Source organism: Canis lupus, chromosome 13 (assembly GCF_011100685.1).
Source record: "Canis lupus familiaris isolate Mischka breed German Shepherd chromosome 13, alternate assembly UU_Cfam_GSD_1.0, whole genome shotgun sequence".
NCBI classification, from domain to species: Eukaryota; Metazoa; Chordata; class Mammalia; order Carnivora; family Canidae; genus Canis; species Canis lupus.
Window position 1 is genome coordinate 49,584,861 of NC_049234.1, and position 14,803 is coordinate 49,599,663.

The 14,803-nt window shown below is 48.0% G+C and overlaps 1 protein-coding gene and 1 pseudogene across 3 annotated transcripts in view; one reads left to right on the forward strand and one right to left on the reverse strand.

Moving 5' to 3' along the window:
• The first annotated feature begins 1,126 nt into the window (after positions 1-1,126).
• LOC119876910 lies at positions 1,127-3,164 on the forward strand (annotated as a pseudogene).
• Positions 3,165-5,965: 2,801 nt separating this feature from the next.
• The window catches only part of HOPX (HOP homeobox), a 28,943-nt gene continuing 20,105 nt past the window's right edge, over positions 5,966-14,803 (reverse strand). For 2 of the 3 annotated variants that reach the window (XM_038556179.1, XM_038556180.1), the window contains exons 2-3: positions 13,852-14,008; positions 5,966-6,767 (exon numbers count right to left, since the gene is read on the reverse strand). In XM_038556179.1, coding sequence (XP_038412107.1) covers positions 6,690-6,767; positions 13,852-13,995 — 222 coding nt within the window. In that variant the 5' untranslated portion in view covers positions 13,996-14,008 and the 3' untranslated portion in view covers positions 5,966-6,689. Of the gene's footprint in view, positions 6,768-13,851; positions 14,009-14,277; positions 14,522-14,803 lie in introns of those variants that run through there. The other variant, XM_038556181.1, reaches the window with a different exon arrangement.

Below are 14,803 nucleotides of genomic sequence, written 5' to 3' on the forward strand. Positions count from 1 at the left end.
GACTCTTGATTTTGGCTCAGGTCATGATTTCAGGGTTGTGAGATCGAGCCCCACATTGAGCTCCATGCTGAGTGTGGAGCCTGCTTGGGATTCTCTCTCTCCCTCCCCCGCTACTCCTCCCTGCTCATCATGTTCTCTGTCTCTATTTTAAAAAAGAGAGAGAAAAAAAAGTCCTTCTGCATTGCTAATCTGGAACTCCAAGGATGAGTCATATGAACTATGAGTCAGTTTACCATTATATGGAAGTAGTTGGATGAGTTACATAAATTGAGATTCAAACCTAATGTTTCTTGTGTTTTTCTAAGTTAAAGTGGTAAATTCTTATAAGAAGAATCTATATTTACAGGAGCATATCCCCCAGTGTGACAGCACTTAAATACTTTGAAGCCTAAAAATGATAGTGAAGGAAAAGGGAGAAGATATCTAGAAACCTCTACTTCCTCGTGCCCTTCATTGTTTATGTAGAGCACAACAACATAGCACCAGGCACCCAAAATCCTATTATGCTGCTCTGCCAACATAAGCAGTGGCTGATATCCCAGATCATGGCCTGACTTATGTCCACTTCACTACCTCTCAGTACTTCCATCATGGGAAAAGAATGTGAAGTTTCAAATTATTTTTCTTATTAGCATTGTTATGGCTAGATACTTTGGCATTGAATTTGAGCAGGGATGTGTTTGAAACAGTTGGTATCAGGTTTTAAAATGATCTTTTAGTGGACAGTGGAACATGTGGAGCAAAATGTCTACAAGGAGATGGCAAGGGTCACAAACTTGTATCTACCCAACATTTACACTTAGTTCACAAAGTATGTCCTTGATGCCCTTAAATTATCTACTCGTCATCCTATAATGTGCAAAACTAATCTTTTTCTCAAGTCCCCATCAATTGAGAAAAATCTGGTACTCTGTCCAATTATTTTCAAGGTTTGTTGGCCGACATATTCTTGGTTATTTATTTTTTTCTTACTCTGATTCTCTGCTTCTCCTGGATTCTTAATTACTCTAGCGGCTGATAGTTCTCCTTCTATGCATTCCTCTCTTGATTCGGACATTAGTTGAGACTCTTTTTGCTGCAAGTGACAGATACGCAGCAAGAAGAGAATTCATTAGCTCACAGAGCCATGAAGGCTGTGGTAAGCCCAAGGGGAGAGTGGGAACCAGGGCCTCAGGACCTGACCTCTCTTTCTGTTCTTCTCTTTGAAACTCCCATCTCTGCATGGCTTCATTCTCTTCCACTACAGAGTGCTCTGCTCTCTGTGCTTGGGTAGATGGCTGCCTGCAACCCAGGCCTCTCATAACTCTCCAGGCAAGAGCACAAGAGAGAATTACCAGTTCCAACTGGGAAAACTGGCGAAGGCTAAGAGCCCATACATTGTTTCAGTCCCTGTGTGCACAGGGATATGGCATTGTGATAGGCCAGCGAGGGCCATGTGTTGAATTCTGAGTAGGGTGGGGAACCTGTGATGCTGTAACTGCTCTACCAGGACCACATGAAGTAGGGAAGGGGGTGCTCTTACCGCTTTATGAGAAGAGAACAGACAGAAACATTTCTTCAGTCCACCGTGTGCCACCCACATGGCTCAAGCAGTTCCTTCCCCGTCCCCTGAAGGATCACCAAGGCAAGGCCATCGTGTGCTAAAACTTTCCTGAAGGTTGAGGATTTAATCAATCATGCCTACATAATGAAGCCTCCATAAAAGCCCCAAAGTACAGGATTCACAGGGCTTCCAGGAGGTGCTAGGGAGTGTGGTGTGCTCAGCATGGGCATGGAAGCTGAGCACCCCTATGTCCATATCTTCCATCTAGCTGTTCCTGAGCTATATCCTTTATTACGGACTGGTCATCCAGTGAGGAAACTGTTCTCCTGAATTCTGTGAACTGTTCTAGCCAATCCGTCACACCCAAGGAGGGGGTCCTGGGGACTTATATAAAACATTCAAAAACATGCCTCCTCTTAATATATTCTCCTGTAACATAAACATTTATAAGAGGTTACCTCTGGGTAGTGGGATCATGGGTAATTCTTATGGATTTTGTTGGTTTTATTGTTTCTCTCTTTTGCTTATCTCTTTTTACAATTACCAAATGAAACTGGTTCAAGGCAAGCAAGGAAAAAACAGACTGAGCCTGCTGCCCTCTCCTCCCCCTTTACCAGGAAATGCAAAACCTCTCCCCAAAGCCTCCCATCTCCTCCCACCTCCCCTCACCCCAGGTCTTCAGTCTCAGCTGCAAGACTGTGTCACATGACTGCCACAGCTTCCAGTGAGGATGGAAAAAGGAGCATTTTGGCTTTTTAACCTCTACAGCCTTGCTGGGAGAAAGGTGGCAACAGAGAAAGGGGCTGGGGATAATCATCAGTCTAAGCAGCCAGTACCATCTGCAATGGCAGAACTGGGCATCAAGGGTAGAAACAGGGATTTTTCTCAGTCCGAGGGTGGGTGTTACCACTTTGGTGTGTGGCCCTGGGTGTCCAGAAGAGACTTCTGACAATAAAATGTAGAGCTCTGGGTTCTCTTTAAGACTTCTCTCAGGCGTCAAGATGATCCTTTTCCCATTCTCATTAATACCTTGTAGTAAGAGTAATTATTATTACTATTTACAGAGTGCTTTTTTTGAAGTAGTGTATTGCCATCCTCATATTACTCGGGAAGGTTAGTACTGTTAACAGATCCACACTTAAAAGGGCACCGAGTCTTTCCTTGCCTCTGCTGAGCCCCCAGAGGCTGCGGAGCATTTAAGATTGGCCTCCCCTTCCCCACCACCAGGGGCAAAGAAGACCCTGCCACTGGTGGTGTAGGGTGTAGGAGAGGTTAAGACTGCTGTACCAGGAGTGCTGAAGACCGGCCTCATCCATGAAGGCCTTCACAGGGAATAGCCAACCTGTAGGAGCCTCAGACAAGCACCAAACCCATCTTTGTGTAGCTGCCTCTGACCCTGATGAGGCTACGTATGTCGACTTGGTGGAGGCACTTTGTGCCGAGTGCCAAATCCACATAATTAAGGTGGATGACAACACCAAACTAGGGGAATGGGTAGGCTTCTATAAAAGTGTTAGGGAAAACAGGAAAGTGGTTGGTTGCAGTTGTGCAGTAGTTAAGGACAACAGCAAAGACTCAAGCCAAGGATGCCATTAAGGAGTACTTCAAATGCAAGAAATGAATACATAAAAAACTTGGCACTTGTTTAAACACACTAGTTAATTAATTAAAAGGACACAGAATCTCATTTTCTCCCAGCATGTGCTATTCAAGGACTCTTGACTCCTGGGCCTGATGAACACAGGAAGTGATCCTTCTGTCCCAAATGGTGCTTCTTGGTACCAAGACGCACTCTCTGCCCAACTGGTTAACTCTTCTTGTCCTGGATGGATTGTTCTTGAAAGTGTCTCTGGGGTCTAGAAAGACTTCTGACATGGGTCTTAGACCTGGTTTAGCATCTTTCTCAGGGCGTGATATGGGTAAATCACTGTGCTCTCCATCTGCTTTGCCCCCAGTCATTTTTTTTCCTGTCAGCCAGTATCTATAAAAGCTTTGGAAGGTAAAGAATATTCTCTCGATACAGGTATTTATTACGTGCACACATTCCTACCTCATTTCCACCTTTTCCCTTCCTTCTTTCCAGAAAGTGATGTCAGCATCCAGCCCTGGGTGCTGAGAGATGCTCAGGGCATCACTAATAAGGTTGTAGGGAGCATGCCAGATGAGGTTATTCTTTCAGACCCTGGATCACTATGTGTTGTTTACAGAAGAAATATTTTAAGGTATAGGGAGAGGAAGCTTGCCAAGGGTGTGTACTAGGATCTTGTAAACATTTGTATTCTGAATAACTGTTAGTGTTTCTTATTCTGGACCCATTATTTTAAAGCTCTAAAAAAAAAAAATTGTGTCTGCATTGTAGGTCAGAGTTCAGAAGTGTAGACCAGTGATGGGTCGCCGAGGTGGCTCAGTCAGTTAAGTGCAGACTCTTGATCTCGGCTCCAGTCTTGATCTCAGGGTTGTGAGTTCAAGCCCCGTGTTGGGCTCCATACTGGGCTCCAGGTTGGGCTCCATGCTGGGTGTGGAGCCAATTAAAAAAAAAGTGTAGACTAGTGTCTTTCCAGGCTGGGTTAGCAGACACTGCTAGTGGCCTTTCTAATATCCATCCTCTCTTTCTTTTTCTTTCTTTCTTTTTCTTTCTTCTTTCTTTCTTTCTTTCTTTCTTTCTTTCTTTCTTTCTTCTTCTTTCTTTTTCTTTCTTTCTTTCTTTCTTTTTCTTCTTCTTTCTTTCTTTCTTTCTTTCTTTCTTTCTTTCTTTCTTTCCTTCTTTCTTGCTTTTTCTTTCTCTCTTTCTTTCTTTCTTTTTTAATTTTATTTATTTATTTGAGACAGAGAATGTCAGAGAAAGAGCACAAGCCAGGTTGGGGTGGGGAAGGGACAGATGGAGAGGGAGAAGCAGATTCTCTACTGAGCTGGGAGCCCAACGTGGGCCTCAATCTCAGGACCCTGGGATCAAGACCTGGGCCAAAGGCAGATGCTTAATCAACTGAGCCCCCTGTGTGCCCCTCTGCCCTTCTTACCAACAGAACCCTGATTTTGCTCAAGGCAACAATATGCCCAATTAAAAATGTTCACTTTCCTAGGCTCCCTTGTTGTTAGGAATAGTCATGGGCTTCTGGCCAGTGAGATGTAGCTGAGAGTTGCTAGGTGGGGGCCTCCAGGAAACCTTTTTTAAAGGTCAGGGACTTAGCTGGCATTTCCCCCCTGCCCTTTTCTTTCACTTGAAACGCAGACTTAATGGCCAACCATCCACCTTGTATGCCATGAGCACAAAACCTACATGCTAAAGACAGCAAAGTAGGAGACAGAGTGACCACAGGTCCTTGACATTAGAGAGACACTTACCTGCTGATGTCTCATTAAAAATAATCAAGCAATTAAACAAAAAGCCATTTTGGTTAATCCACTATGATAGTTATTGTTTCATACAATGAAACACTTAAAAAAAAAAAAGATTTATTTTCTTGAGGGTGCGAGGGGCAGAGGGAGTGAACTTTCGAGCTGACCCCCCCACTGAGTGCAGAGCGTAACTCGGGGCTCCATCTGACAACCTGTGAGACTATGACCTGTGCCCAAACCAAGAGTCGGACGCTTAACCAACTGAGCCACCCAGGGGCCCCAATCAAACACACATTTAATAAATAAGACATTAAGACCTTTAATATGCGGGGCAGCCCTGGTGGCTCAGCGGTTTAGTGCCACCTTTAGTCCGGGGCCTGATCCTGGAGACCTGGGATCGAGTCCCATGTTGGGCTCCCTGCATGGAGCCTACTTCTCCCTCTGCTTGTGTCTCTGCCTCTCTTTCTCTCTGTGTGTCTCATGAATAAATAAATAAAATCTTAAAAAAAAAAAAGACCTTTAATATGCTATCATAGAAGATAGAGGCAAATTGCCTGTAGGGGCTGTGAGAGGACAGTGCTGCTTACGCTTCCATGTGCATATACATCACCTGGGGACCTTGTTAAAAATGCCGATTCTGATTCTGTAGGGCTGGATTGGAGTCTGAATTTCTGCATTCTCAGAAGCAAGCTCGCTGCTAATGCTGATAATATGAGTAATGAACTCCACTTTGAGCAGCAAAGACTTGAAAAACGATAGCAATTTTGTCAGTCTGCTCCTATGTTGGAGTTCTTCTGTTTTTCTCTGATACGTGTATTATTCGGTTAAAAACCTACAGAGGAGGGAGATCCCTGGGTGGCTCAGTGGTTTAGCGCCTGCCTTTGGCCCAGGGTGCGATCCTGGAGTCCCGGGATCAAGTCCTGGGTTGGGCTCCTGGCATGGCGCCTGCTTATCCCTCTGCCTCTGCCCCCCACCCCATGTCTATCATAAATGAATTGAAAAAAAAAAAAAAAACCCTGCATAGGCTATGTCTATGTCTGTCATAAATAAATTAAAAACAAACAAACAAACCTGCAGAGGACTCTGTGCATTTTCAACAAAGAGGTTTTTATTTAGAGTATCATTTCAGAGACAAAAAGCAGTTCATTTTGTTTAGTAAAATAAATTTAACAAATACATTTAAGTAAGGTAAATTCAATACTCCTGTGGATTTTATTTTCCCCCCTCGGTTACTTGATTTTCTGCCCGTTGGAGTTTCTGTCTTCCAGCCTAACTGGGTTCTTTCCAAGTTAATGCAGCTATAATCCAAGGAACTGCTTTATGAAATCTGAATGACTCAAATATCCCTCTGTATTCTCAATCTCCATGTATTAAATGCAACATAAGGAAAACAACTTAGGGAATTAGAACCAGAAGGAAATGCTTCCCCCTCTTGGTCATGTCATCTTTTCAACGGAGGCCTTACCTACTCTGAAATGGATGGTAAAAATAAACTCGTACGGGGAGATGATGGTCAAAAGCATACTTCGATGATTTTCATACCATCTATCATCAAGACCCGAAAGGAAATGCAAGCCCCGCCACTTTTCAGCCCAGCCACGGCTTTACACAGAAGCTACATACAGCTTCCTATAGTTATTTTCTTTCCTAGTTATATACATTTAAAAAATACAACATCGTGTTAAATAGCAGGACAGCTAACAATGAAACACATAGCACTATGCTGAAAAAACAAAAAGGATGGTTAAGCTGAGAGAAACGGTGCATGGTCTTCATGGAGGGAAGCTCCTGGCACCAGCCCACCATCTCCTCAGTCTGTCACGGATCTGCACTCTGAGGGGAGGCCTTCCGACTGCCGCCACTGAGCCAGACGCTGCTTAAACCATTTCTGGAGGAGGGAAATAGCAAAATTACCTGTCACATATTGGAAAACTGGAACATTCCCTCTTTTTCTATGGTCCAACCAGAAAGGAGAGCAAGGAATGTGTCCACGGGGATGGTTTTTCTCACTGTGACACTTAACTTCTCTGCTCCAGGACCTTTGCACATGCTATTTCCTATGCTTAGCATGTTCCGCCTTCATTCTTTATCTGATGATCTCCCTTTCATCCTCAGGTCTCAGCTTAAATAGGACATTCTCAATGAAGCCTTCCCTAACCACTTAGTCTAAAGTAGGTTCTCTACCCATCTCCTTATTCTCTATTTTAATACTTTATTACCTTCACAGAATGTTTGGTATCTCTAATTACTATGTTTAATCACTTGCTGTTAGTCTACATTTCCTTCTAGAATATAAGATCCATGAAAACGGAGACTGTATTCATCTTATTATCATCGATTGCATCCTTTGCCCCCACCCAGCACCAGAGCTTAACAGGGATTAATCAGTGTTTGTTTAATGAATGAAAGAAATTGAAGGATCTCCTTGATGCCCCAGATAAACCTCTATGGCTGCTATATCTCGCCAATGTGTGGTGATCTCATCAAGGGCCTTGGTCATCAGTAGTGCTTAGTAAGTATTTGTTAAGTAAAATGAGTGGAAACCAGCCCTGAACAACCTTAAGGTACTGCTTTTTAGGGATCCATGGAGTAGGCTAGCCCAAACTCTCCTGCTGTGGGGCTGCTAAATAATAAGAAAAGAAAGAGTTGTCCTTCCAGCTTACTCAGAACCTTCTAGCTCTGTGTACTCCAAATCTTCACATCTCACAAAAGAGACCAGGGATTTAGGGAAGGCCCTGGATGGGATGCTTCTAGACATGGTACCCTGTGAGGGCTAAAACACTTTTATGTGTCATAGGTCTGCCTTTTACTATGCTACTGAGAGCTGGGGGATCCTGCAAACAAAAGACAAGGAGGAAACCCATGCTGGCGAATCAGCTGGGGTGTGGATTAGGTTGGCCAGGAGGAAGCTAGGATTTTTAAAAAGCAATGTTGAAGGGGGACTAGTGAGGAAACAGAAGCAGCCTGCCCTGATCCTCATGGGAGAGGATGAGTCAGAGGGCCCTGTGGGAAGTCAGACCTCAGGCTTTTTTCTCCTGTGTTTCCCAGCCTTTCACTCATCATGGCAAACATTGGGCATGATGATATTTTTCACATCACACTGGGATAAACAGGCATATTGCTTGGGTAGGTGTCCACCAGGACTCTGTAGTCCTGGACCCTGCCAATAGGAAGCTCTAGGGTGATCAATTGGCTACGGGAACCCAAGGAAGCCCCTTAAAAATAGTGCCAGTCAGCTCAACTGTACATGAAGAGGTAAGCTTAGGGGGTCTTTACTGTCCCTTCTGGGTTTTTATAATTCACCTATTCCAGAGGTAAGCACATGAGGGGACAGAAAAGAAGCAAATAGAACACAGCTATGAGATGGACACCAGACCTGGGATGTGCTGATGGAGATGGTGTGGTAAGAAACATCCAGAGGGCTCTGACTTAGTATGGCCAGAGTAGACTCAACCTCAGGACAAAGAGGGTGGACTCTAGGGTCATGCTGGGGAGGATCTCATCTCTGCAGAGATCTCGGGAGCTGAAAGGTAGTTCAGCATTAGCCCATGATCAGAAGAAAGAGTGAGAACCACAGGAGAAGGAGTGCTTCTAGGAATCAAGGCCTGTAGAGCCAGAAAGGAGTTGGGGCCGCAGGGCCATTTAGGGCTCTGCACCAGTGCTAAGCTGGCTGAAGAGCATGGGACCATACTTATAACTTGCCCTGACTGTACAACAGAGTTTACACACTGAAATGCCTTACATGGCTGTCAAGATCAGTTGTCCTGAACTGTGAGGTGGGAGCAGAGAAAAGTAGCCTAAAGCCAAGGGCAGCAGACTACCCATGTGGGGCAGTTGCTCTCCAGATGCCATATTCTACTCCTGGAGATCACTAGCTCATGTTAACTTTGGTGGCTTTCACCAAAGTTCTACCGCTAAAGGTAGGGTGCATTTTCTTCCATAACCCGCGTGTGTTTGGTTAACTCTGGAATCTGGTGTGAGAGCAGCATGGTTCCAGTTCCCCTAATGAGGTAGCTCTGTGGGGGGTTCTGAGGCTACAAGGTCTGATTCAATAGGATTTCCAGTTACTAGAGCTGAACAAATGGCAAAGTTTTAAAGACTGACTAATTAAAACTTGGAGGAGGAAAGTCTCATTTTCTATCAGGATTCATTTAAGACAAAATGATTGAGCTGGCCTCATTCAGAAGAGCCACCCGTATCTTTATACTAGTAATGAATATTAATGTACAGTTACCAAAAATAACTTCAGCAAGGATCACATTCGTGAATTGGAGAGTTGGCATCCAAATGCCTACCAAAGTGAACCCTAGTATTGGGGGATGGGACAAGGTTCAAGAAAAACTGAACGATAATTTGGCAAACCAGTCTCTGTCCAACAAAAACCATGAAACACCTTGCTTGCTTCTTTTCCCCTCCAGAGCTGAATCTTACATCTCGCTCACATCAATACTAATTTTCCACCTGGCTTTATTCTTCTCTTCCTTGTTTCCGTCATCCCCTGGGAAAGACATTCATCCCTCACTGGCTTATAAATGAATGCCCTCATTACCTCACCCCATTGATGGAGATTTATTTACTCTGAGTGAACAGATGATAATTAGACACTGTGATGGGGAGGGGCGGAGGCCAAATAACATTGTTCCTGTCCTTTTCTCTAGTGACTAACATTTTATTCTTTTCAGGGGGAGACCTTTAGATCTTTATTCCACTGATAAAGCGTCCAACAACTAAAACCACTGAGTTCTGGGAATAGTCCCAGGGCATTAAGAGGAGATAAAGATACTGGAAACCTCTGTAAGAACCAACACCAGCTACACTGGGCTTGAATTGGTGATAATAGAAAATGCCAGATCTTCCTGGCCTCCCAAGGGACTGATAGAAGACCTTTCCCAGTCCCTTCTAACACTGACTTCAAAATAATAAAAGACACAGAGGTTGGGATTCTGTAAGGTTTATCTAATTTCATTGTAGGAGATATCTTATTACTGTCATGAGAAAAAAACCCATTCTAGGATCCCAGCAATGCAACTTAAAATGTCATTAACTTTAGCGCTCCCTTCACCTCACTCCTGGTACCTACAGGTGTCCCTCTAATAGCAGAGAATATTGTCCGACAGTGGGACAGTTACAAAGAGGTCATCCAAGCCCCCAGAGAATGTTTCAAACTTCTGGTCCCTCTTGCCTCTGCCAAAGTATCAGCAATGTGAATCAGCTCTAGCGAATTATCTCAAAGGAGCATCTCGTGCCTATTTTTCTTCCATGAAAGCATTACTTGTTCTAGGAAAATGAAGAATATGATTCCAATTCTGGAGATGGGTGGTGGTAGGGGTGAGGGACCAGGCATCAGAAATCAGTAGTATTTTGGCTCTGGAGAACTCTTCCTGTGGAAAGGGGCAACACAGATAAAGAATAGAAACAGGGGATGTGCTGATACCAGACACAGTCTTTATGTTGGCCCTGTAGACCCTGGCCTTCATGGAGTTAAGGAGTCCCTCCAAAGCCTGCTGTCAATTAAAATAATTTTATTTATGTCTGAAAGTTCACCATTGGGCATTGTATCTCCAGAAGACACTTTAAAAAATACAGATGTTGTTTGAGGTGCACTTGGATGGTTCAGTTGGTTAAGTATCCAACTCTTGATTTTGGCTCAGATCATGATTTTAGGGTCTTGGGATCGAGCCCCAGAGTTGAGCCCTATGTCAGGCTCCTCACTGGGTATGGAGCAAGGTTAAGATTCTCTCTTTCTCTCTGCCTCTCCCTTGGCCCCTCCCCCTCTCTAAAATACATATATATGTGTGTGTGTATATATATATGAATGTTGTTTGAGAAGATTAAAGAAGAACCCCATTCTTACCAACCAGTGCACATGGGGGTGGGAGGAGCTGGGAAAGAGTTTGGGTGGAAAGGATGGGAAGTTGGAAAATGGGACCCAACCAAGTAAGGAGTGACAGAGGACAGACACTTCCCTTGAACTTGCTAACTTTTGCCTCCCTCTGAGCTCTGGGGTCTCCGGTGCTTCCCTGCGGGTCTACACAGGAAGGCAGAGGGGCAAGCAGAGCTGTAGCAGCCCCAGAGAGGAAGAAGGTGTTGGCCCCACGGCAGGAAAAGGAAGCCAGGCACCCTGCTCAGAGGCTGACTCACCCCTACAACCACTCATGTCAGGGTTGCAGCTACCATTTGGTTCAGTTGAGGATGGCAGGAGAGGGGCGATGGAGAAAGGCTGCCCGAGGAGAAAGGCGGACCTGCTGTCAGAAGTCTAAACTGATTGACCTCTATCACAAAAAAGAATCAGGCGCCCCTTCTTTCTTCCCATTCCTCACCTGATTTCATTTCAGTTCTTTAATATAAGGTGAATCTCAAGAAAAGATTGAACATAGCTGAGAAGACTGTCATGTAATACATGGATTTTTCTTTTTCCCCCAGGAAGAAATACAACAGAAGTTGAATTTTCAGGGCAGCCCCTGTGGCCCAGCGGTTTAGCGCCGCCTTCAGCCTGGGGTGTGATCCTGGAGACCCGAGATCGAGTCCCACGTCAGGCTCCCTGCAGGGAGCCTACTTCTCCCTCTGCCTGTGTCTTGCCTCTCTCTCTCTCTCTCTCTCTCTCTGTCATGAATAAATAAATAAAATCTTAAAAAAAAAAAAGAAGTTGAATTTTCAGTCCTTCCACCCCATCCCCTAGTTGTTTCCATTCTTCCTCTGTACCTATGAAGAGAGTCAGGAGTCCAGATTGTGACCCAGACTGCTACGATTCAAATCTCAGCTCTGTTACTTCCTAGTTGCGGCCTTGGGCCAGTTATCTAACTTTTCTGTGCCTTGGTTTCTCTTATCTGTCCAACTGGACTGATGCTACCTACTGCACAACCCTGTTGGGACGAATGATTTACTACCTGGAGGGTGCAGGGCGCAATACTGGGCAAGCATCAGTCATCACAAAGAGCAACATAATTACTCTGCCTTCAGGGTAAGGGTGATTTACCCCAGGAGAAGCAGAGGCTGGGAAGAGCTTAGACCCCAGCCTGGTACTGTGCCTACAATGAATCAGCAGCTTTTTTAAAAGACAAGTCGTTATCTCAGAGATCACTCCTCTTTCCTAAACATAGTGAGGGATTTTAGGTGATAAAGCTTCAGCAGGGTTCCAAGAAACATGAACCGTTGGACCTCGGTTACTTTAAATCACCTTCCATTAAATTCTCGTTCTGGTTAGTCAGACAGCTGTTCCCTTTGCTGAAAACAGATATGCTTGACTTTTTCTATTTGACCTAGGAATGAGAAGATTTTCTATGGGCAAACTCCCCAAAGTACATCTGGCTTAATTAGTAAAAATCATTTTAGACTTGGGATCCAGGGTCTTGGTTCTGGGATATCTTAGAGCACCCATGACAAGCTTTTAAGCCTCAGCTGAGTATGGTCCAAAGTGAGGAGAGGTCAAAGTGCCTAATGCTCTGGTCTATAAAATGGGAAAAATAAGAAAATCCCTGCTTTAGAGCTGAGACCAGAGGTGTGGAAGTGCTTCAGGCTCCCGTGGGAGAGATGCTAGAGCGGTTCCAAGTAGTAGTATCATGCATAACTAATTGTCTTTCCATGACCAAGGGGAAAATAGAAGTCAGAGTAAACTCTAGATAAGGGTTTAAAAAAAAAAAAAAAAAAAGCCTGCTGAAGCAACATTGCACCTGGAGGTTCATAATCACAGGCAGTGTTTCCTTCTCTATCCTAAACAATATTCCGAATAATAGGAGCTTTTAAAAATAGATAAATCAATCAAAGCACTTAAAGGGACATCTGCTTCCACTCCCTTCAGTTGTAAATGTCAGATGCTTACCTTCTTGGAAAACTCCAGAAAAAGACTTAGAGCCCGGGAATTTTTTGAACTGTGAAATCTCCCTGGCTATACACAATTTTAGCTCCGCAGCTAAGGGGCACTGGAGCGCGGAGTGTGGAAAGAGCAAGCTTGACGACCCTTGCTATGCTGGCAACTCTCTCCTTGGCCTCAGTTTCCTCGTTTGCCAAACCGAGGACTGAATTTACTATAGCTGATCGCTAGAGTCCCTTCCAGCCTGGCACTCTCGCCCGAGAACAGAGCTGCCAGCGGGGGTTCAGAGGGCGCACGAGGCTCCTCTTCCGAAGGTGTCGCGGGGGGGGGGGGGGTGAGAAATCGCGCGCGGAGGAGGAGGAGGAAGCGAGGCGAGGCGAGAGTGGCCCAGGGACGCAGCCCCCGGAGCCGCAGGGAGGACGGCGCGCTTCTCCCGGGCTGCGGGGAGAGCAGCGAAGCACGGAGGGGGCAGGGTGACCGTGAGGTTTCCACGCGCTTCCCCGGGGGGCCGCCGCGGGCTGGGGCTGGAGGGGCAGACGCGGGGCGCACGGAGCCGGGCAGCTGGCGAGCGGCGGGGGCAGCGCCGCGGCGTCCGGGCTCGCGGGGTGCGGGCGGGAGCGACCGCTGATCCGGGGAGGGTGGGGGGGGCCCCCGCGTGCGCAAGGCGGCCCGGGGCGCGCAGGGGTCGGGGGGATGGGGGAGCGTGCAGGGGTGGGGAGGTGCACAGGGATGGGAGGCGGAGGGGAGCGCGGGGGTCTGGGGAATGGGGAGAGCGCGCAGGGGTCGGGGGCTGGCGGGGCGCGCAGGGGTCGGAGGTGGGGGGGCGGAGGGGCGTGCAGGGGTCGGGGGTGGAGGAGCGCGCAGGGGTGGGGGGCTGCACAGGGATGGGGTGGAGGGGAGCGCGCAGTGGTCCGGGGGTGGAGGAGCGCGCAGGGGTGGGTGAGGCGCGCAGGGATGGGGTGGAGGGGAGCGCGCAGGGGTCGGGGGTGGAGGAGCGCGCAGGGGTGGGGGGGCGCTCAGGGATGGGGGTGGAGAGGAACGCACAGGAGTCGGGGGTGGAGGAGAGCGCGGGGGTGGGGAGGCGCAGGGGTCGGGGTGGGGGGGCGCAGGGGTCTGGGCGGGGGGCGCGCAGGGGTCGGGGCGGGGGGCGTGCCGGCCTCACCTGGGTCTCCTCCTCGGAAAGGCCGGCCTCGGCCGCGATGAGGCACAGCGTGGTGGGGTCCGGGTGCTTGTTGACCTTGCTGAAGTTGTACTCCAGAATCTCCACCTGGTCCTCGGTGGGGCCGCTCGCGGTCTCCGCCGACATAGTCGCGGCGCGGCTGCGGGGGAGAGGAGCGGCGGGGTGAGCGCGGCGGCGGCGGCGGCGGGCAGGGATGGAGATCGCGGCGCGGCCTCCCGGCCCGGCCCCGGCGCCCAAGGCTCCCTCCGCGGAGCCGCGCGTCCTCGGGCCCGACCTGCCCGCGGGGTCTCCCGGCCGCGGTCCCCGGGGCGGCGGCGCGCCCTCCTGCAAAGTCGCCTCCGGAGCTTCGCCCCCGGGCGAGGGAGCTGCGCCGGGCGGTGGCGACGGGTCGCGGGGCTGGGGACCCACCTCGCGGGTGCGCGTCCGTCGGCCTCGAACGTGGCTAAGCCGAGGGGGGCAGGACGCCCCACCCCGCCCCTCCCTCGAAGAAACGACCCGAAGGACGGAAGTTACTTAAAGTTGGGGAACTGGAGCCGCACTTTTACTCTCTCCCGTCTACAGAGGAGGACAGAGGTCCACGGAGATGTCGTTTACTCCTGGAGGCGCTAAGACCGGGAGCTGAGCATCAGGAGAAACGTCCACCTGAGGGCTTGTTGACTCACTCTGCAATCTGCAGCCTCCCTGGCCCTCCGCCCCACCCCTCCACCCCCATTTTTCTGAAGCCAGGAATCCACAGCCTCCAGTCAGCGCGGCTCCCCACGGCCTGGCGCTGCTGGCCGTCGGGGCCTAGCCACTTGGTCACCAGCTCCAGGGTCTCTTGCATTTCCTTGCTTCAGAGCCAAACATCGCTCTGGCAGATTTTGGGTAGCATGACTTCCTGCTGCATCCTCTCCATATCTAAATAGCCTCTGAACTGGGTCAAAAAAAAAGTGGG